General features: G+C 37.4%; 1 protein-coding gene across 1 annotated transcript in view; it reads right to left on the bottom strand.

Annotated features, from left to right (window-relative positions):
• The window catches only part of CDH13 (cadherin 13), a 498,153-nt gene that overhangs the window by 129,889 nt on the left and 346,800 nt on the right, over positions 1-21,464 (bottom strand). The window contains 1 exon segment of the mRNA XM_075715390.1: positions 8,358-8,536. Coding sequence (XP_075571505.1) covers positions 8,358-8,536 — 179 coding nt within the window.

Raw genomic sequence — 21,464 nt, 5'->3', positions numbered from 1 at the left:
ACAGTGGGATTTTAACATCTAAACATCCATAGAGCTAACAGGCCTTTCAATTTTTTAAATAAAGAAACTCTAGCTAAAAAAGCTAACATTTCAGTTATCAGCCTCTATTCAAAGTATATGGGCAGCTGATATCATGCTTTGTGTCACTCCTAGTAAGTGTCTTGAAGATATTTTTTTAAATCTCTGCAATACATCAGTGTCAGAGAAACTCAAGATGTTTAGATGAGCGACATGTCTAGAGGATCAGCAAACTCTCTGCTAGTGATACCACAACTCCTAACCCAAAACATGAGAGTGAGAATATAAATATTTCTCAGTGTAGCTACAGAGAACTGCAAGTTTGGAAAATCATATTCACATTTTCTTGTGGAAAATATGGAGCTTTTCCAGAAAGTAAGGTATTATAGGAGTATATATTTTAAAATGGTGGTTGGAGTCATCAATAGTTGAGAATCACCTGTTTTTCATACTATGGTGGATAACATACTAGAGGAATGAAGATCCAGTAGCCTACCTAAGAAATAAATCCAAGATCCTCATGAAGAGCTGGAAATGCTCTTTCATCTTCCCTCGGGATCAGAGGGAAACACAGAGAAGACAAGTAGAAAAAGACTCCTTAGGTGGCTTGGGATTTCATGTGGTTCATCTACACAGGGGAGGGAAATATGTCCTTGCAGAAGCTCTGCCTGTTAAGTGGTTATTATTTACCCACCTGCAACCTACAGTTTAAAAAGCTGAAGAAGTACGTATAGCAATTATCCCAGTCTATATTGGATGAAATTCTAAAGGAGCACCTACACATGGATGTCAGCCAGCAGATCTGGCAGGATGATAATCTGGAGTCTGTAATAGCTAGGGGTTTCTACCTACAACGTTGTTGTCAACAAACAGTTCTGGAGTTCAGCACTGTGAAGGAAAACCTGCTGAGGCCTCAACCATCCACACAGAGGAGCCAATGCAAGAATTTGAAGGGAGCTCCAGCAGTCACTAGGGTTTTGCAGCTAGTCATGCTCAGTTCACAGCGGGAAAGGTAAATGCAAGACAGAGTATAAGCAGTAGCTTATTCAGCAAGCCTTTTATTTACAAAGAAAGCAAATGTCTTCACCGAACTGTTTTATTTTTTCCAGAGGTAGAATTCTTACATGTTGTTCTTAGTGTTTTGAAGAAAAGCCATTCAGTGATTTATCTGCCTTGTGATCTTGATATCACATTCACTGCCCAGAAAGAGTTGGTAACATTGTGCTGAAATGGCTGCCTGCGAGGTTCCTGATGTGGTATGTTCACCCCTCACAGATTTTTATAGAAAAGAAAATCTGGTCCCTATTACTGTTAGAAAATTTTCTCTTTTTAAAACAAAATCTGACTATCAAACTATGCGTTGAATTAAATGAAAGTAGAAACAGATAATAACAATGTAATGAAGGATTTGCAGAAATTCTGCCACTACAGCTTTACGCAGATCAGACTTTTTTTTTTTTTAATGAACAATTTTCTTAATGTTCTGGCAATGGGAATCTTTACTATTCCTAACCTGAATGATACTACTTATATTTTGACATACCATTTTTACTTTTATTTACCTCTTTTGCACAGCCTCTTTCAAGATTTAAGAATGGGTTAATGAGCTTTCTCATCAAAAACATAATAGGAATCAGACTAAGAATTACTGGTACATCTAGTAAAATATGATTCTTTCTCACTGCAGAGATTTAAGCCCAAATGCTGGAAAGTTCATCATAAACTTGACTTTAAATATGAGTTTACATCTCACTAACACTCCATCTCTGTCCATTTGTTCGTAAGTGAGCATTGCAACTGGAAACTTTCTTCTCCCCATTTTTCTACTTTTCTAATACTTGAGATACAATGGACTATAGAATAATCTCTGAAAAGAGACCGAAGACTCACCATTTTTTCTCTGACTGAAGACCCACTGCTCCTCACATTTACAGGCATCAAAAAACATAGTGTAAGAAATGCATTAATCAAGGGAAAAGGATGAATGCCTTGTTTATCTTGTATTTTAAGCAGAAAATAAATATGAGATATTGCCATATCTGTCACTAAAAAAACCCAAACCACAGAAACTGAGGTCCAGCTATGGAATTTACTATATTGCAAAACAAGTTAAAGGTGTGCAAGTGGGAATTCTGTCAGAGAAGACAAGAGAAAATGATACAATTATTCCAACTCGGAGCTGATGTGCTCCAAGGTATACGTTTTCGCACAATCACTGTAAATATGAATATTTTAGAGGTTAATATGAAGATCAAATGTGGAAGGTATTTGCTGAAAAGATTAATATCTTTTCATTAAAAATAAGAGTGCACTGTTGGTTCAGCATTTGCATTTAGATCGAGTAAGTAATAAGTATATTGACTGTTTAAGACACTATCTCCAAAATGGAAAATATGGATAAAGAGGGTAGTGTCCATCTGCAGAAGTGGACAAGCTTTTTCTATTTCCTACTGCTACCCCATCAGAGAACTTAAGCCCTATCAACAAGAACACTGTGATTTACTTATCACAGCAGAACTGGTTGAATACTGTAAAGAACATTTATGCACGCACTCATTCCTTCACGCGAGCAGCGTATTGGTGAATATGTATCAGTGGGCTGCTGTTGACTTGAAAAATTGCTAGACGCTGTACGCTCATTCATCAATGTATGGACAGCAATAGGTATTTGCTAGTTGTTATACACTGCTTTTTGTTGCAGTTATTGTTTAAAGCTTAGAGCCATCCAGTTAAGCGGGAGGCTCTGCCAGGTATTCCGTTGTTACAAGCGGTCCACATAAACACGAGCAGGATGGGCTAATGTAACTCCAGCTTTCTCATTGTTTATGGCATAAGGCTTTCAGCTCCACGTTTCCAAATAATAGGGGGAAAGGTATATATGATTCAACTAATGGTAGATTGATGCACCAAGATTGGTTCAAATGGTTACAGAATATAGCACTTGCTTACTGAAATGGTGGCATGGCTTGCGCAGGCATACCAAGCGTCAGTCTCGCTGGAGAACATACATTTCATTTAACTGAATCTAGCCCAGGGTTTCTCAGAATCACAGAATACTTGAATTGATTTTCTTGAGGTGTTTAAAAACATATGTGACAGTATATAGTCCAGCATGTAGCAGACATCTCAAACTATTTGTTAACTTTAATTCAAATTATGCACAGCAGTTCCTATCAAAAGCAAAAGCATATTACTCCTCAAACTGTGAGAAGTAAAGTAAATATTTCACTTAAGCAACTGTGGGGGCAGCTTTCTTATAGTACTTTAGTCATATAAAATTTATACAAATCACACAGCTACTTTCCTGCAGAGCAGAGGGGTCTGTAACGCTGGCAAAATAGCATTGTGAGTAAGCAGAAAAACTGATTACTGATCCATAAAGGAAATTTAAGAGTTGATTCTACAAGAGTACAAGCATTTTCTCCTCCTATGCACATGAGGAGCATCATTTTTCTTCCACTGCAGGGGAAGTGTCACTTTGAAATGGACTCTCCGAGTGTCACTTTGAAATGGACTCTCCGTCCCTGAAATACATAATTCAGGACATTTCCTCAAGGTTTCTTTCCTCTTTTTTCTTTCTTCTCCCCCCCCCCCCCCCCTTTTTTTTAGCTTTTATCTGGGTTTTTGGGGGTTGGGGTTTTTTTGTTTGTTTTTTTTCTTTTTTTTTTTTTCTTTTCTGTTGTGCTCTATTTCGGGTCATTTAGACCATACACTTTGATGGAGGGCATCCTTCTCTGAATTTATGAATCAAAATGTATTCTCCAATGGATATCTGGAGGTATAATTTGCCCCCTAACACTCTTCAATCTTTATTGCTGACACATTCAAGGATGCCTAACTCCCACAAGAAAAAAACCCACATTAATCTTCAAAAATATGTCCTTACCTGCCTTCTGAAAATGAAAACGGATGTTCTTTGAGAAATTACCTGAGTTTCACTGCAAACCCTGAGGATCATGCACTTTTGGAAACAATTTTGAATCTGAAAAATGTATAAATAAAAATACTCTGGTAGATTCAGGCCATACAAATCCTGCATGGTGCTCAGTCTTTCCTTGGAGGCATGAAGCACTCGGCTTCCCTCAGCAGATGTCAATAGGAATCAAAACCACTCAGCAGCTTGCCGGATGTAATCCGTGGGCTTCCTACATATACTTTTTCTGCATACTGGAGAGAATGGCTTTTTTGCTTAATGCTTTTGTAGGCGATACTACACTATGGAAATAGCTCCAAAGCACACACTGTCACCCATCCATGCTAAATCAAACACCCATTCAATTACTACTGAAGTTAAAAAAATAAAACAGCTAGGCTGGGAATCTGAAAGCAGACAGGCTACTCAAAGAAAAGACCTAAGATGACCTTTCTGTTTTGAGGTAGTGCAAGCAAAAAACACAACTCTAAAGAAAAAGTGATGTCTTCCACGTTACATATTCCTTCTGCTGCCTTACGCACAGAAGAGCTTTGGAATAACCTTTGAAGGACAGGTCACAACACACCAGGGAGCATTCCCATCTCCATACTCTCAATTTAGCAAGAGACCTAATAAATGCCAGTCACAGAAAAAGAAATTGTGAAGGCTTGTAGGAATTTAGCAAAATTGTCTTCATTTTGAGCTGATCCTGTGTAGCTAAAAGTATAAGTAGATGCACAGTTGAGGTTCACCGGACACAACTTAATCCTTTCCTTTTTCCTTTCTTTTAAAAATTTTGTTTTATTTTAAAATTGTCTACTTAGAATTGACTTTTAGTTCTAAAGTATTACGAGAAAAAAATGTTTGATTTTATTTTCATCTCCTTAAAATTATTAACCTAGATATTTACTTATGCATACTAAGATTCTCCTACATATACTCAATTGGATATAAAACCTGAGCTCTCCAGATGGCCAAACTCTATTTTACTTTAGGGTAAATACCTGTATTTTGATTCTTTGCACTGAAACAAGAATTTTTGAGGCTATGCCATAGCAACTTTTCTAAAAATGTTAAAACATGGATAAATAATATGGACTATACAGTATGTGCAAAACCTGCCAGATGCTTTGTATCTCTGCATCTCAGTATCTCCCAGTGGGCAATACCCCCAGTCTCCTGTTCCCTCTGATGCACAAACATGAAATAAATGATACTTAAAATTAAAAAGAAGACCAAAACCAAACCAAAACCCCAAACAATTTATATTCCGTTAATTTGTTTTAAATGAAATGGAAAATTTCCCAAAAGCATCAAGATCCAAGCAGTGGTAAAACTTACTAGAAGAGATGGAAAATATGAATAATTTTAATCAGTGTTTTAACATGCTTTAAAAGAGTCCATACCAACCTCTGGTGCATATGCATATGATCAATGAGAAATAGTTTTCTCTAGTTTTCTCCCTTCTCCATGTCCATCCTAGAGAAATTTTTACTTTAATTCAGCTTCTTAATTGGTGTCTAGGGCTAATACAGTTTTAAACAGTACACCTACAAGGAACAATTAAGAATAATCCACCTTTGACTGGTACTCACTTTTAAGATTCAAATAGAAAATAAATAGAGCTAGCAGAAGACAGAAAAATCACAGGCAATTGACCCAATTTAAAGTTAAGTAAAATCTAGGAGAAGCTGCTGGTTTGTATTGGCAGTCATGAATAATCAGATTCCCCAGGATGAATTTTTGCAGTTTCTGGAGCTGTGGCGTTCCCCAGCAGAAATGCATCCCCCCGCGCCCCCATGTAAATACTTCATGAGCTACACCCAGTTACCTGCAAACACTGTTGACTCAAATCCCAGTCATCAAAAAGGATCAGCTGAGTTGTTCAACATCCATTCTCTTTTCCAAGCAATGGAAAACATTAACGAAAACCCTTGCTGTTCCCTACGCGTGTCTACTATCATACATTCTCTCCACTGATATGCCAACAAAAGAAGGGTAAGAACTGAGGAGGTAAAAGCATTCCTCTCTCCTGTTCACAAATACTGTTTCATGCACTCTTTGTCCAACCATCATTCAATGCCTCTATCTACAGTTTTTTGTCCTCTGACGTTACACACCTACTTGAAAGGCTTTCAGGGGAAAGATCATTTCTTTGTCCCATATTTCTACAATGCACTTCATAGAAGACTGTGTTCAATAGCCAAAACATTTCAGATCTACAAAGGTTCACCAGGAAAATAATAACAATAAGGCGCTAATATCAGCTGACAGCCTACAGAGCAGTGGTAAATAGTACTCCCTCCTGCCTACCAACTTTCCAGCATCCTGAAAGTCACTTCTTCAAGCCTGGTGATATGCAGATACCTTATTCCCTAAGCAGTAGCTAGACAGACATTTCGTCCTCCAGATGTTACTCCTCCCTCTCTCTACCCGAGGCAGACAATTCTTTTACAATAATTCAATTTCATGAGCTACACAGAAATACATAAGGGTTATTTATATAGCATCAAGATTACGTTGGTACCCAGAATTGTTCAGAATAGGATCATTAGGCTGCTTGTCCCTATAAGCTGCCGTTACGGTTAAAAATAGAAGTTATATATCTTTGACCATGAATGGCTAACTCCACAGATCTAAAAAAGGAGGCATGACTACCAGTTTCTACACAAGACATACATAAGCAGGAAGGGGGATTAGAGGCTGAAACCACAAAGATGACAGAGAGCCCAACATAGAGCATCTTGTGAAGAAATGGCAAACATACTTTCTCCCAAGCGTTTCACCTGACAAGACCATATTAGACTGGACTTTAACTGCACATAATGCTTGTTTTTAGTGTTAAAATTTTACACAGCCCTACATTTTGGCTCATAAAACATACAGCATTTGCAGTGACAACAGAAATTACTTTGCAGTTTTAACAAGACTGCAGCTTGCCATGTCACCTTCAAAGTAAAGGTATTGAACCAACTATTATTAAAAATCATGAGGAATTCAGATCTTGCTTTCAGGATATACTACCCAGCCATAATACCCGTTCGATTGAGGCCAGACTTCTTGTATGGAGACAGCATCATTATTTCATGAATCACCAGTGACCTTTGGAAGATACTAGGAAAAGCAGGCATGTTCATTCCCTTCCATTGATTTTCTAATTTTGAGTAAATTGGTTTAATCTGGGGAATGGTTATCTATTAGGAATAAAAATACCTAAACTGACTTTAGAAAACAGTATGAAGCTTTTGAACTGAAACAATGAATTTAGAAGGGAAACTTGAGGCAAAGAGGTAGTGATTATATAAATCTTAACTTGGGCATGATTCTGTGGCCAGCCACACAAGTATGAAAGAATTGGAATCTCGCTAAACTTAAAAGAGAGATCTACAGGCCCAGACATTTATTATACTGCACTTTGTGTCTGGAATATGTGTCTGGTTTACCTATTAAATATCTGCTGTTGGAAACGCCTGCAGAACTACTCACCTAAAATGGGAAGTGGTATGGGTATCATTTTCACCTAGTTAAAATAAGAAATAATGTGCTGAATATTGAGACTGTTGGACAGTCCTGAATCTAACCAACTCAGAAGATAAATGCAGTAAATCAGCACATACCTGAAACAGCCTGCAAGAAAATAACTTGGTCATCTCCAGGAACCTAAGAGCACACAGGGCTACATAACTGAAGGAAATGGTGATTTATAGAGTAACTGTTTAGGTCATCATTGTATTGGTGCCCAGATCTCATATATTCTGGTAACTAAACCTTTGTCTTAACAGATTGGCTCTACTTTATTATCTTCTGAACATGAAATGATCATACCTAAGCTTTCTTTGCTATCAGTTTATGCTCTCATAACATTAATGATCTATACTAACCATAGATTTTGGCACTATGGTAGTTCACCTTAGAGCCACATGCAGACTACCTGTCCCTTTACTATTCCTTTTTTGTGTTTTCATTTTTTGCCTATAGGGTACCAAGTTAATTAGTCCATTAAGTCCACTCAATAAAAAGAAAATTCTAGAAAAGGGTTTAAAGCAACAAACTGTAAAAATCTCATAGCAAGCTATATGCACAATTAGGTTTTTGGTTTTGGGCTTTTTTTTTTTTTTTTTACTTCCAAACAGTCAGTTGGTAACTCAAAGTTGAATTCCACTTATTCCTGAAATCTTCGCTCTCACCATCCAACACGAAATATCTTGCCCAGAAATTATGAACTACTAGATTTATAAATATTGATCAGAGCATATAACTTCTTATGCCCAAATAAGAAATAAACAGAACTCTTAACAGACTCCTCAAAGTTGAGCATCTGAATCCCCACCCCCGCAATACTCTGAACCTCTTTTCTCATCACAGAAGAAGATTATAGGCACAAACATTAAAATGTCAGACTGGTGATAGGAAAATGTTCACTTACCTCACGATCCAAGAGTACAGGCGGCACCACTGTAACAATATCTCCCTTTTCCGGGTCAATATAGAACATATTTGGAGATGGTTTGGTAGGTGTCTGTTGGAGGATGTTATACCGCAGAAGAGCATTGTCTGTGCTAGAGTCATCAGCATCAAATGCTGTCATATGCATCACAGTCGTTCCTAAGGGAAAGGTGGACAGACAACAGAATGCAATTAGCAAGAACATGTAAAATTATACTGCCTTCACATGTGAGAACCAGGTGGGTATAATACGTAATTATCTCATCAAGACCACTAAATAGTTTCACCTGATACTTAGTCTGTGCTTGTATTTTTTTTTTACTTGCTACTGAGCCAACCTCAAAAGACTAGCATTTCTGGTTTACAACAGATATATGACTCTAACATAAGTTCCCCATATTTGTATGATTTGTTGCCATCCATATTAATTGCATTTCACTACATAAACTACAGATATATCTTTTTTCACTTTAAATTCTACAGGTAGAAAGCCTACAAGATATTTATGATGATGACGACAATGCTAAAATAAGAGAAATGTCTCTATTTTCACTTTAAAGTCTTGCACAGTTTCGGAATTGTTTGGACATTACAATTTCTGTCAATAAGAAATTCTTTTGAAAAAAATCTAACTTAAAGTAACATATCACACCAAAACTAAAGTATTTCTGGTAATATTGACCTGAAGAAAGAGTAAAATCCTACCAAATAAGAAAAAAGTCATGATCAAATCAACAAACTAGTTTCAATGGTGAATCAAAGTTAAGTAACAAATTAATGCACACGTATTAGCAAGCTTTATAGAAATAAGGAATCCAGGAAGGTATCCATTCTTTTGCTTAAAAATCCCAACTAAAACAATTTATCAAATTCCATCAACTAGACAATTTACATTTAAGTAGCTTAGCACTGAAACCATATTATCTAATGTGTGAACCACAATGTCAAATTTATTTATAATTCTTTGTTTCAGACTAATTCTTATGTGGTGGTTAACCCTTTCTTTTCCCCCATAGACTTTCAGTGCGCAAGTATTATTTTAAAATATCATGATAAAAAACATTTCAAATACAACATTTTCATTTCTTAACAGGTCTGTAAGACCATATGATCTGTCCTCAGTATCCACACAGCCTTTTGTGGCAAAACAACTACAAGTGATTAAAACCTCCTGGTACAGACGAGGCCTAAGACATTACATTGGAAGTGCCTGCGGAACAGAAACATGTACCGTTCATGTACAATGATAGACAGTGCATTTATATCCTTTGTGAAGGTCTTGAAGCACAGATCACTTAAAAATCAAATAAAAATGAAATATTGTGGTAAAACTAAAAACAAACCCAGCTTCATTTACAGGCTGATGTAACTACTGCCTGGTTCACTGTTAAACACACACAGCTGGCTTGTTTAGATATGTTTCTTCTTTTTTTCTTTTGCTGTACTTCACAGAGTACAAAGTATTGCCTCTTGTTGTAGTGACCTTGAATATAAGCTCTCAGAGGTTTTGCTTCATTGCTACTTCAGGCAGAGTTACCCCCTTGAGAAAAATAACAGAGATCTGACAGCATGTTGGTTTTATTCACCAGTGATTAAAGGTCAGACAGCTCAAAAAGCAGCTTACCACTGGATACCATGCCATGTTTTCCAATATTACAAGATGATCCTAGCCCTGATATTTTCACCTACTTTGTTTGAGACTTCTTCAGAAGAAAAAAGAGCAGCTTTCTGTTCTGAAGAATGAAGATTCACCCTCTTTTCACACAGACAACACACTGTGCTCTTTTTTAGACATTTATTGCATTTTGAGATTATTTATAATCATAGTAGATAACGTGTTTCGCAAAGATATCCTAAGTCACGAGACTTCAGTGAAATAAATAAGAATTAAGGCAAATATTCAAGTGATCTTAAAGAGTGCCCAAGTACAAGTGAAGTTCAATGGGTTTCAGTGCGCAACCCTTTCCTGAAAAATGCAATTTAATAAGATGCTATACTCAAGTACATTAGACTATATTTTGAGTGAATATACAGTTGCTACCATTATTAATCTATTAGAGGAGCTGATGCTCAGCAGAGATTTAGAAACTGATTAAAATACATATTCAGGTAAAAATCCTATTTATACAGTTGTCCTAGACAGTTCTGCTAAAATCTTTCTGATGATAAGACTGTGGAAGACACATGTAGATTTTAAGGTCTGATGTACATGCCCAAATCTCAAGTTACTCTGGCATAAAACTGGCTCAATACAATGGCTGAATCTGATTCTGATTTGCCAGCTGCAGTTCTTTAACCTTTCAACTCACTGGACATTATCTTGTTCTGTGCAATCATTCCTCTGGTGCATACAGATTAGAAAGTCCAGCAACTCAGAAGAGCAGAATTTTACATTCATTTTTCATAGAGATGCTAGCTCCGGGAGGAAAGCTGTAGAGAATTAGATCCATTTGTTTCTGTGTTTCTTTTGTCAAAAGTTTTGAGATATTGGTTTCTAGCTACCATCAAACTGGCATTTACATTTAAGTAAAAGTTATTCTATTCTCACAAGTTCATGTAACAGATGTAAAAATGCACATAAAATTTGGGGTTGTCTTTAGATGTCATTATGCATTAGTACAGTCTATGTAAGGTTGTACCTATTTTCTGTTCATGCACATCAGTACAGAAAACCACACCTCTTTAAACGTCACCTATATGCTCGCATCACTACAACAACCAGAGGAGCTGCCGAATACTGTGGCTGAAAACAAAAAGGAAGCGTTGGAAGTTGGTGCTAGGCTTCTGCAGCCATGCTGAGAACGGCTTACCCTCAGAAACATAGCCTGCACACTCTTGTGCTCACAAGCAGGTTTGCAAACTAACGGGAGTTCAATGCTGTCCATTCTTTTCAAAGCACAGTGGTATTCCATTAAAACAAAACAAAACCAAACCCCCACATACACAAAAAGCTAGAACGGGCTAGTATTTGTGGTTGATGCCTCAAAAATCACAACAGCTTTAAACCAGCAGCTAAAGTACAATCCAGGGACCTTTTTGAGAAGTCCGATAGCTGTAATTCCAGGGAAGAACTTTCCTATCCTAGTTGATGTGTTCACAGAGAGAACACACATGACCATACATTTGGGATTGGACCACCACAAAAGATAATGTTTATAGAGATCTCTTTCCTAAAAATCTAGTGACACAAATTTTTATTTTAAAAGGCTCTACAGCATACATCTGGTCCAAAAGAGTTTAATTCAAGATGCACGCTTCCCCAGTATTACTCCTTCATCATAAAGTTTTATTCTTCATAAAAGATTCATTTCCCCAGACCCATAAACTGACTACTTCTAATTCAGTGTCATTTTATAAATACTTCCATTCCTGGCATCAATCAAATGCAGCTGGCTTTCAAACCACAAAACAACAGCTTGCTACATTATCATGTTAAACAATATATATTAACTTATCAAGCCGAGGAAGAAATGTCTGCAAAATCAGCAGCTTCCTAGTTCTGCCAAAGATGTGCAGATACTCGCTGAGGCAGTCTCTCAGTGAAGGTATAGTTATGCCTTGGTGTATTTCCATATTCATGGTTTATTTGTCACACCTTCTGGGCAGTTTCACTATTACCATAATCACTTAAAACCTCTACTTGCGCCTCCCAGAGTTCCTCATTGATCAGACATATATCCCACTAGCCAAGCCATTGCTCCAGAGGCTGCAGCTATCAATCTGTTGATTGCTCATTTGGTCTGTAAGTTGGCTTGGAAATATTGGCAAAAAACTCCCCTTAGGCATTAAGAAGTAAAACACAATGCTTGCACAATGTTGTGGTGATTGGAGCAGACGGTTTCTTGGGAAAAAGCTCTCTGGCATTTTGTTATTTACCTCTTAATAACCCTTCTATTTCCTTCTTTCTTTCTTTTCTTTTTTTTTCCTTTTTTGTGCTTTTTTTTTTTCTGTCAAGATGCCAAGAGAACATCAGGAACAGTTCAGCTGATGAATGAGATTACTAGTAACCCCCTATCCCTTTCATTTATTCATTTATTTATTATATTCAGCTGCCACGTTTACAAAAAGGACTGGAAAGTAGTGGGAGTGAGGCCTATTTCTAGCTTGATGAAATATGAACAATTGTCTTAAGCCTACAGCATTAAAAGAAGACTCTGAATTTGAATACTAATTTTAAAATATTATCCAGTTTAAGGACTGAAAAGTTTTAACTTTATGAAAGCTACATTGCTCAAAAAATTCACTCTCAAGTTTTCTCATGTGATTTGCACTCTTTTTGTGAGTCTCCATTGTATGTTCAGCACATTAAATGTTTTCTACATGTGCTACATAAGGGGAAGGGTCTACTTTCCTAATTAACATGACAGGATTGCTGAGTTTTATTTCCACCTTCTTCACAAGTTCAGATGTACCTCCGTTCACTGATAATAATCATCTGCACAATGGTATACTTTCAAGTAAAGTATTGTAGTTTACAAGAAGGAGAACAAAGAATGAAAAATGGGATGAAAAAGGAAGAAATGAGGAGGGCTACCTATATCTCTAAAGCACATTACATTTATTGCTACAGAAAAAAGAGACACCCACTTTCAGAAAATGGAGCAAAGGAGGATACCCTCCTGACTACTATACTCATCATAACTAATTACATGTTTGACTGTCATTTTGTACTTTAAAGACAACAAGCACCAGGGAAGCAAAACAAATACAAGAAGAAAGCTCTATTATGGTTCCAATCAAGTGCGTTTGAATTGCAACTGCAGTTATTAACTTATGTGCATTATTAAAAACTTGAAGGCCTTGCTCAATAGAGAAGACATTTAGTAAGAATTAATGAGTTCAGTCTTTTAGCATATCTTACATTTGTATAGGGCAATAATTATTCACCCTGCAGGACTTTTTCACATTTTCTGTTTAGACGTCTGGCAAATTCAGGATATGTGTATACTTTTTAAACTAGATTTTAGATGGGATCACTGATCAGTACACTGGGCATGCCAACACATTGCAGTCAACAGGAGTGGAGAGATGTCCTGGTGAACTATCAATTATGGAATGAATAATAAACAAACTTCTGTTGATACACAAAAGACACTTCAGTAATGTTAAGTAGAGCTGAAGAACTGTGAAGAATTGCTACTATCTATAGAGAGTTAATGCAGTCAGAAAGCATATCAATTGAGTAAGAAATAATGGGACATTCCTAGTTGAACATTATGACAAAACTGTAAAGATGTATGGGCAGGTCAACCTTTAGCAATACTAGTATTAACCTTTTTTCTCATGACTAACACAGCTATTTTGGTAGAATAAATTATTCACTGCTGGGATTTTTTGAGAATGAGTTATATACAGCACTGTCCCTAGCCATATTGTAGGGTAGAGTGTCACATGACTGAAAATGTTAAGAGCTTTCAGGTATCTGCTGCTCCAGGCAAGACAATACATGAAATGTCAGTAAATGAATGTGCTTTAGTTGAAGTTATGCGACGTGGATGCTACTTTGGTACACTGGACCTTTGCCTCTAGTGCTATGAATGTTTCTTTCTTTGGGGTAAAATTGTTGGGTGAAAACACTGAAAATTGTTAGCCCCACCAAGGACTCCCAGATCATGCATATATTATCAGTACGTACCAGGTTATGAGATTTTGTGGTAGCATATGTATACTGAAACTTATGCTCTACTGTGTGCAGATAGAAGAAATTGTGAAGCAAATAAAAAGAACATTATTTATCCTTTCATAATACTAAGATCCCCATCACAGCTCTTGTGTTGTACAAAATACGAAACTTGTGGTCCCCGATTGGGATAACTTACATTTTAGACACCGTGCAGTCTTCCCTCACAAAGAAAAATTACATGTAGTCTTTGCATTTGTCTGATAGTCTACAGATAGCATGAAATAGACCACAGACAGCATGAAATAGTCAGTTCTATAAGGAGTAAAATCAGTGAAGTTTCATTTCCTATCTGGTAGTGTCCAAAGGCTCATCTCCTGGATGGATAAGATGATGTCTTAGAGGTGCTAAAGTCAGTCATTCCCTTAGCAAGACCATTAATAGGATCTTTTTCTCTTTTATTTTCATGAGACTTAGACAAATTTAACGTACTCCTTCAGACTTTATAGAATGCTTTGAGTTGGAAGGGACCTTTAGAGATCATCTAGCCCTATGAGAAAATTAGTGGGAACTGAGTGATGAGTTCAAAAGTTTTGAGGGACTGACTGCCAGACAGACAGGTAGAAACACATGCTAAAAGTTAACTTATTCAGATGGCTTCTTATTTTTGTGTGCCAGTTCCTTTTCATCATGTATCTATAGTCAAACTCAAAAGCAAAAACTATGCCCACAGTCAGTCCATGAAGGGAAAGCAACAGGCTGTTTTTTCTCTCAGCCAAGTGTACTACTTATTCAGCTTTCCCCTCATCTGAACATATACAGGTATAGAAGTAACAACAGAAACCGTGATATGTGGTGACATAGCTATTAAAGCCTTTTATGTAAGAGGAACAGGGCTGGTTGGTGGAAATGTTCTCTATTTCAGAGTACATGTCAAAATCCTCAACTTTTAAAAAAATATCAACTTTTCACATTTTAAAAATAAAAGGGTGTAATATTTTAACACACAAGCTTCCTGAGAAAGACAGGAAAGTGCTGTGATGTGTTCCTGAACCAAGCTTATCCTTTCTTAAATGTAAATCTAAACCTCCAGATAACAGGAACAAGGAAAATGAGAGAGAGGAGAGGAGAGGAGAGGAGAGGAGAGGAGAGGAGAGGAGAGGAGAGGAGAGGAGAGGAGAGGAGAGGAGAGGAGAGGAGAGGAGAGGAGAGGAGAGGAGAGGAGAGGAGAGGAGAGGAGAGGAGAGGAGAGGAGAGGAGAGGAGAGGAGAGGAGAGGAGAGGAGAGGAGAGGAGAGGAGAGGAATAGCGACTGCTCTGCTGCTGTTAGAAGCTCCTCACCAAATTATACCTACTACAACTCCATCTTCCCCTAAAGTTCTTTCCCCCCAGTTCTACTCAACATCATTGTTACCCCTTCAGGAAACAAGCCTTCCTTGCTCAGACACAGGGAACTCAGCACACTTGTTCACTTACAGCCTCCTCAGATGGACTGGGAATTACAAATTTAGTGAAAGAGGACTTAGAACAATAGAGCTGTAGATGAAAAAACGATGTCCTTCCTCCAGATAAGAACAGGCCTTAGATATAAGCAAACCACCAAAGATTTTTACTTAACTAAGATTCTGCTTAAGTTCTGGACCCATAGTAAAAATGTCACACACTCATGTCTGCTTCCCTTTTGACCAGTGAAGTCTATTAAGAAAAGGCATGAATTACATCTTGGATCGTGACCATAAGCTATAAAAAGTCCCACTGTTCTAATATTCTAACTGCCAATTCATAACATAATATTATATGTCAGATAACATAATTCATAAAGCAATATAACACATTCTCTTGAAGTAAATGGTTTAATGTAAATGATGATATGCATTGAACATCTCACAGCAGGCGAATATGACAGAACAGTGATTTATGTGTGAAAGAATAGCTATTCAACATACAAAGAGTAGGACTCAGCCCTAGGCACACTCAGAAAACACAGAGGACCCACATTCTCTCTGGAGTTTGGCTAGCACTAGAAGTCAATCGGAAAAATCACAGGAAGTAAAGACTAGATGAGACATTAAAACATCATTAAATTCACCTCCCTACAATGCAGGACCATTCTTAAAAAGATACAGAAGAATACTGACTTCTTTTCTGAAAACCTCAAATGGAGAAATTTCCACAAGCCCTGTGTAACTTGTGGAAAGTTACCAGAAAGATAACTTGCCAGAAAGATAGCTCAATTCCTAAGAGGAGCTAGGTCAATGCCTAAAATAGCCAGCTAAACTCTAGACCATCAGTGCACCAGTGGAGATGGAGGATGCTAAGCTCTTTCCTCACCTTCTATAAAACTAGCACAGGTAAAAAGTCTGAGACTCGCACCTCTCGCCTAGAGTGACTTGCTCATTCACTCAGCCCTTTGATCTGAAATGTTTGACAGCTGAAGCATTTTGTCAGAGATGCTTACAACTCACATGATTCACCATGCTGTTTTCCCAGTTCCCATGTAAAATTGGAATTGCCTGCAATCATTCAAATTTAATTTCAGACGTATACAAGCTGTTTAAATGCAGATGCAAACTTTATAGTCAAGAACAGCTAAGCAGAGAGCTTACTAAAAATACATATTCTGCACTTAGCTCTGTTTTATAATCCAAATGTTTTCTTTTAGCTCTTCTCTACCTTTTCTTTAATGCTTTCCCATTCTTCTAACTCTTCCCTGTTTATCTGGCTGGTATAGTTCTGACCAGAGCCATGCAAATTGCTAATAGACAGCAATTTTTAAAGTAATACAAATATATAAAGCCTGATGTAAATGTCATATCCAGAAATACCCATCAGAAATTACCTTTTGAATGTGGTAGAAAGCTTCCCCTAAACCTCAAGACAGAAAATAAAGCAGACAAAATTAGATTAATCATTTAACTTTCTCCCAAAAAAGAAGTTAATATCCAGTTTCTCCTAGCCTCTAAGCCAGGAGGCATTCTTAATCAAGATAAATGAAGGAAAGAAAATAGATGTTTCAGAGACTTCACTCAGATTAGGAAAAAGGAATTGTCAATTATTTGCATTCTGAACTTCTGGGAGAGAACTGGACACCTTCAAAGCCATTTTCACCTTGTCTCCATCCAGCCCTGTCAAGAAGAGTTAGTATTCTGAATATTTACAGGAATGGCAACAAGAACAAGTACAGACTCCTCTCTTAGCCCTTATTAAACAAAACGTAGCTAATCACTGGGAACCTGCTCCACATTCAGCTATCCATCAAGCCACGAAAGCCTCTGAATTGGGGGACCTAGCAGCACTTACCAGCTCTTGGAGCCAGGTAAATATCCTAGCCATACTATAGCCCACAACCCTTGCACAGCACCGGTGTCCTTTGGAAAGGAAACTTCGGTGCACTGGTAGAGTGTATTTTAATAGGTCCACCCATATGGCCTACTGGAGACCCTGGACTGTGAGGGCATATCTTAGCTGAGAAAGAATCAAGGTAACACTTCGGACTGCTTTTCTTTTTTTAATGGAGAAATCCCATGCCAATAATGGCTCCAACATAGAGATGTTTGTCAATATTTTCTTCTTAAGCTAGGACTGTCTGCAAGGCAGGAGTGAAACTAGGTAAATAACATTCATGGAAACAAAAGAGATCAGTGCCAAATGTAGGTTTTAAATCAGTAGTATATTAAAATCTAATAGCACTTTGACAATGAAAAGGAAATTAGAAGAATATTTTTCCTTTCATTCCAACAACAAATTATTTCAAAATTAAAAAAAAGAGCAATGTAATGTATTGACAGTAAGTGTCTATATTTTTAAAACACCATAAAAATACAGTCTGTGTGGAATGGGTAATAAGAAACCCAAGGTACATACTCTGTGTGCATAGTCTGCGTTAGGACTTGTTCAAGAACAACGACGACATGGAGAGATTTTTCTAAGAAGGTAATATTTTCACAGATTTTAGTAGTCTTTTGGTCAGGCCACACTTCATAGATGGAAGATCTCATTCTTTAAATTACCTACTTTTGTAAAGGACTTGACTGGCTTCTTAAAAATATCTTATAAGAAAGGCAGCAATTATACTCCCCTGTCTCAGTGGGCTTTAATCAAAAACACGTCATTACTTTACAATACCACTTTAGACTATTCTTCTATGTCCAAGTAAGGTACACTGGCATCCTTCCTGATTAAAAGGTAATAATATTACATTTTAATAACATCTCTTAGTGCAAGGTCAATCTTCCCTGATTGGAAATGCTTTTTGAGACAGTGGGCCAGAATTTCTGTTGATCTAAATCAGCCCAGCACTACTAAAGCAAAGATTTATACTAGGTGAGGCTATGGAATACAGGAATGACCTTGAAGGTCTATATTAGGTATACACAGCATTACATTGCCTTTATTCCCTTTTTACCTTCCTAATTTCTCACTTCACTATATGTGAAATGAAAGAGAAAAGCAAAAGGATGATCTGTGCCTTTTTTGTGCCTCTTCTATATTAGACCCTTTCCCTTATTGCTACCAGCGACTTATACAAGTATCAATTTTTTTCACATGGATATGCTATAACGACAATACACCAACATATGCTTCATCGGTAACTGCACCTTAGAGGTCCTCATCTTTATCCTTTGCCTCTTTAACTAATTGGTTGTGTGTTAATCTCATGTTACAAAGTGGGGATATAATTGAAACACCCATCCTTGTTATCCATGATTCTGTCACTGTGATTCTCATCACCTACATCAATCCAAAATTAATCCATGTAAGCCAAGGGTTACTATAACAATAGTGTGAGTGAAAGAAGAATCAGACCCCATAATGAGGAGGAAAATCTTCTTACATAGTTTCTAGCTTCATCTGTAAGAACCAGAGCACACACTTATTCCAAAGTATCATTTAATCTTTGTATTGATTTCATAGTCAAGCCCTAGCCATTTCATCTATTAAACATCTGAAACTTCTTATCTGAGGGACAAGTGTTTCCATCTTAATACAGGATCTTTTTAGGTGAGTTTTGTTTTTCTTTTTCCCCTCCCGCAGACGAACTACTGGATAAATTATTTGGTTGGCCTCCCAGTATCTGCTCTGTTGAAGTTATTAAAATTCATCCTGCGCAGACAGTATTTCATAATGAACTTCTTCACTGCTAGACCCGATAAATGAATTGGGCAACTACTCCCTCTCATCCAGAGAATTACATTAAGCCCATTTCACTTTTCTAGATAAATCATATCAAAGATGCAGTAATTCCTGTTAAAACTACAGACAGAAGTGGAATATTTGAATGTAAGGTCTCAAACTTAGTATTGAACAAATCCTTACAGAGGCTTATATGGCACATCTTAGAAAGATACCCTTTCCCTTAAAAAGGATTCATTCTTCTGAACCAAGTCCAATAGCTTCCCACAGTAAAGGAGTCCACAATGAGGAAGGATAAACACAATCAGTTATTCTGGAAAGCTATGCTTTGAATTGGTCAGCCTTTAAATCAAGTCCATAGCAACAACTCATTCCCTAATAGCATTCTAGAATAATAGAAGATGGAATGTTTCTCAGCCATTTCTCCATCTTGAGACTGAAATATCTGCATATAGAAATCTTTGCAGCCCTACTCAAAATCTTCTTTTTTGGTTAAATTGTATTTTAAAGCCACTGATAGCTGAATTTAATAAATGATTCAGATGCTGAAAGAGTATGCTGCATGATTTTAAAGCAGGTCTTTGAAACTACCTTATAAATCACAGGTTTCAAAAACTCTATCCATATATGTAACAATAATACACTTTGGGGTGTGTGGTACATGTTTTCAGTATATTCTTGATATTCTTTCCTGAACTAAATCATTAATTAAGTCACTAAATTCAGCAAGTTTGGGGTTAGACAGTGTGATTAATATCACTCAGTTAAAACCATTTTAGGCTCAGGTATACAGTCTTTGAAGTTTCTTAATAGTCACTGGAGAGGGACTGGCAATTTTGGATGCAGTTCATCCCATTCTAAGCTAAACATTGAAGAAAGGTGCAATGAAGCATCTTTAGAAGTGATTAATTCTGGAGGAAATCTAATTCAGAAGAGATATCAAACTCCCAGGTGCTTCTAATAGGTGATAACGCTCTTATTAATTCTGCCCATCACTACAGATGCGGAAAAGAATAAAATGATTCTCCTGTACTTTTGTTCTAGTATCACACACTCCAAAAGACTTTCCCACATCATGACTACTCACAGCTGAAGGGGAAACGTGGGCAGCTTTACAGTCTGCGCTGACACTTGACCCTTGGAATGTGGAGGTCTGCGAGGATTAACAGCAGGCCATGATATCACTCTTCTTACTCCCTTAGAATTGATGCACCATGTTAGGAAAGGACCTTAAGCAACAAATCAAGTTATTTTAACTTTGTGTGTAATTGATTTAGTATTGAAAAGGCTACATTATGTCCCTGCAGAGAAAATATGGGTATGGAAAAGGCTCTGTATGTCATAAAACATCTAAATATTGACTGTGGAACTCCTTAATGTAAAATTAATAATTAAGCACAGAACAGCTCACAATATATCACTGTTAGCAACTGGATACTTAGAGATCATAAAGATTTGCGGAGCTGTGTGCAAATATAGTGTCATTAAGGCACAGACTTGTTCAACTATATTTATACATAAGCACACATTCTTTCTTAGGCCCAAAGAAAACAAGCATCCGTCAGTGCTATATTGTGTCAAGAAGGAACACCTAGAAACAGATTTTAAATGGCAACACACTTCTACCTTTCCACCAAGTACACAGCCCTCAACTTGAACACACTTAAAATTCAAGTGGTTCACATGGCTTGCAGCGAACCAAATTAAACTGCCAAAACCTCCTCACTCACTCAGCCCTTTTTCCTTAATGTCTCTCCGTCACGTCTCGGCTAGCTGAGGACAAAAGTGGGTTTGTTCCTTCACTCACCGAGCTGGCTGGCAAGGATCTAAATAAAGTCCAGAAGCTATAAACCATGTCTGAGGAGCGCTGATAAGCTCTCCTTCTGCCATGACTTTCATTGCTCCCTGGTTTTGAAGCTCAGCTTCTCATCTTACAGAGAACTTCATATGAACGAACCTGGCAACATGGTCTTTGGCGTGGAGTTGGCTCAGATGTGGGGCAGCTTGGAGTGCAAATGGATGAAGCTGTACCTGCTTTTGGGTATCCATTTTGACTACTTTTTTCCTGTTTTCCCATATCGTGGTGCTACACATACCTGGCCAAGTCCTAAACTGTAGGAAAGCAGACTTACAGACTGCCTTCTGGGCTGAAGACCACCAGAAATGGGCATAGTGTTATACGGCCAGCTAGTTCAGTCACCTCTGTACCTGTTCTTGCACAAAGTAGAAGACCATTTTCTGTCCCAAAACAAACATCTGATTTCAGTTAGGACAAGTTGTGTAGGCAAGGACACCAAATACATACTAGTAGTCCAGTCCTATTGTATTCAATGGC

Source organism: Pelecanus crispus, chromosome 8 (genome assembly GCF_030463565.1).
Source record: "Pelecanus crispus isolate bPelCri1 chromosome 8, bPelCri1.pri, whole genome shotgun sequence".
Classification (NCBI taxonomy): domain Eukaryota; kingdom Metazoa; phylum Chordata; class Aves; order Pelecaniformes; family Pelecanidae; genus Pelecanus; species Pelecanus crispus.
Note: the sequence above shows the minus strand (reverse complement) of the source record. Positions and strands in the feature narration are given on the sequence as shown.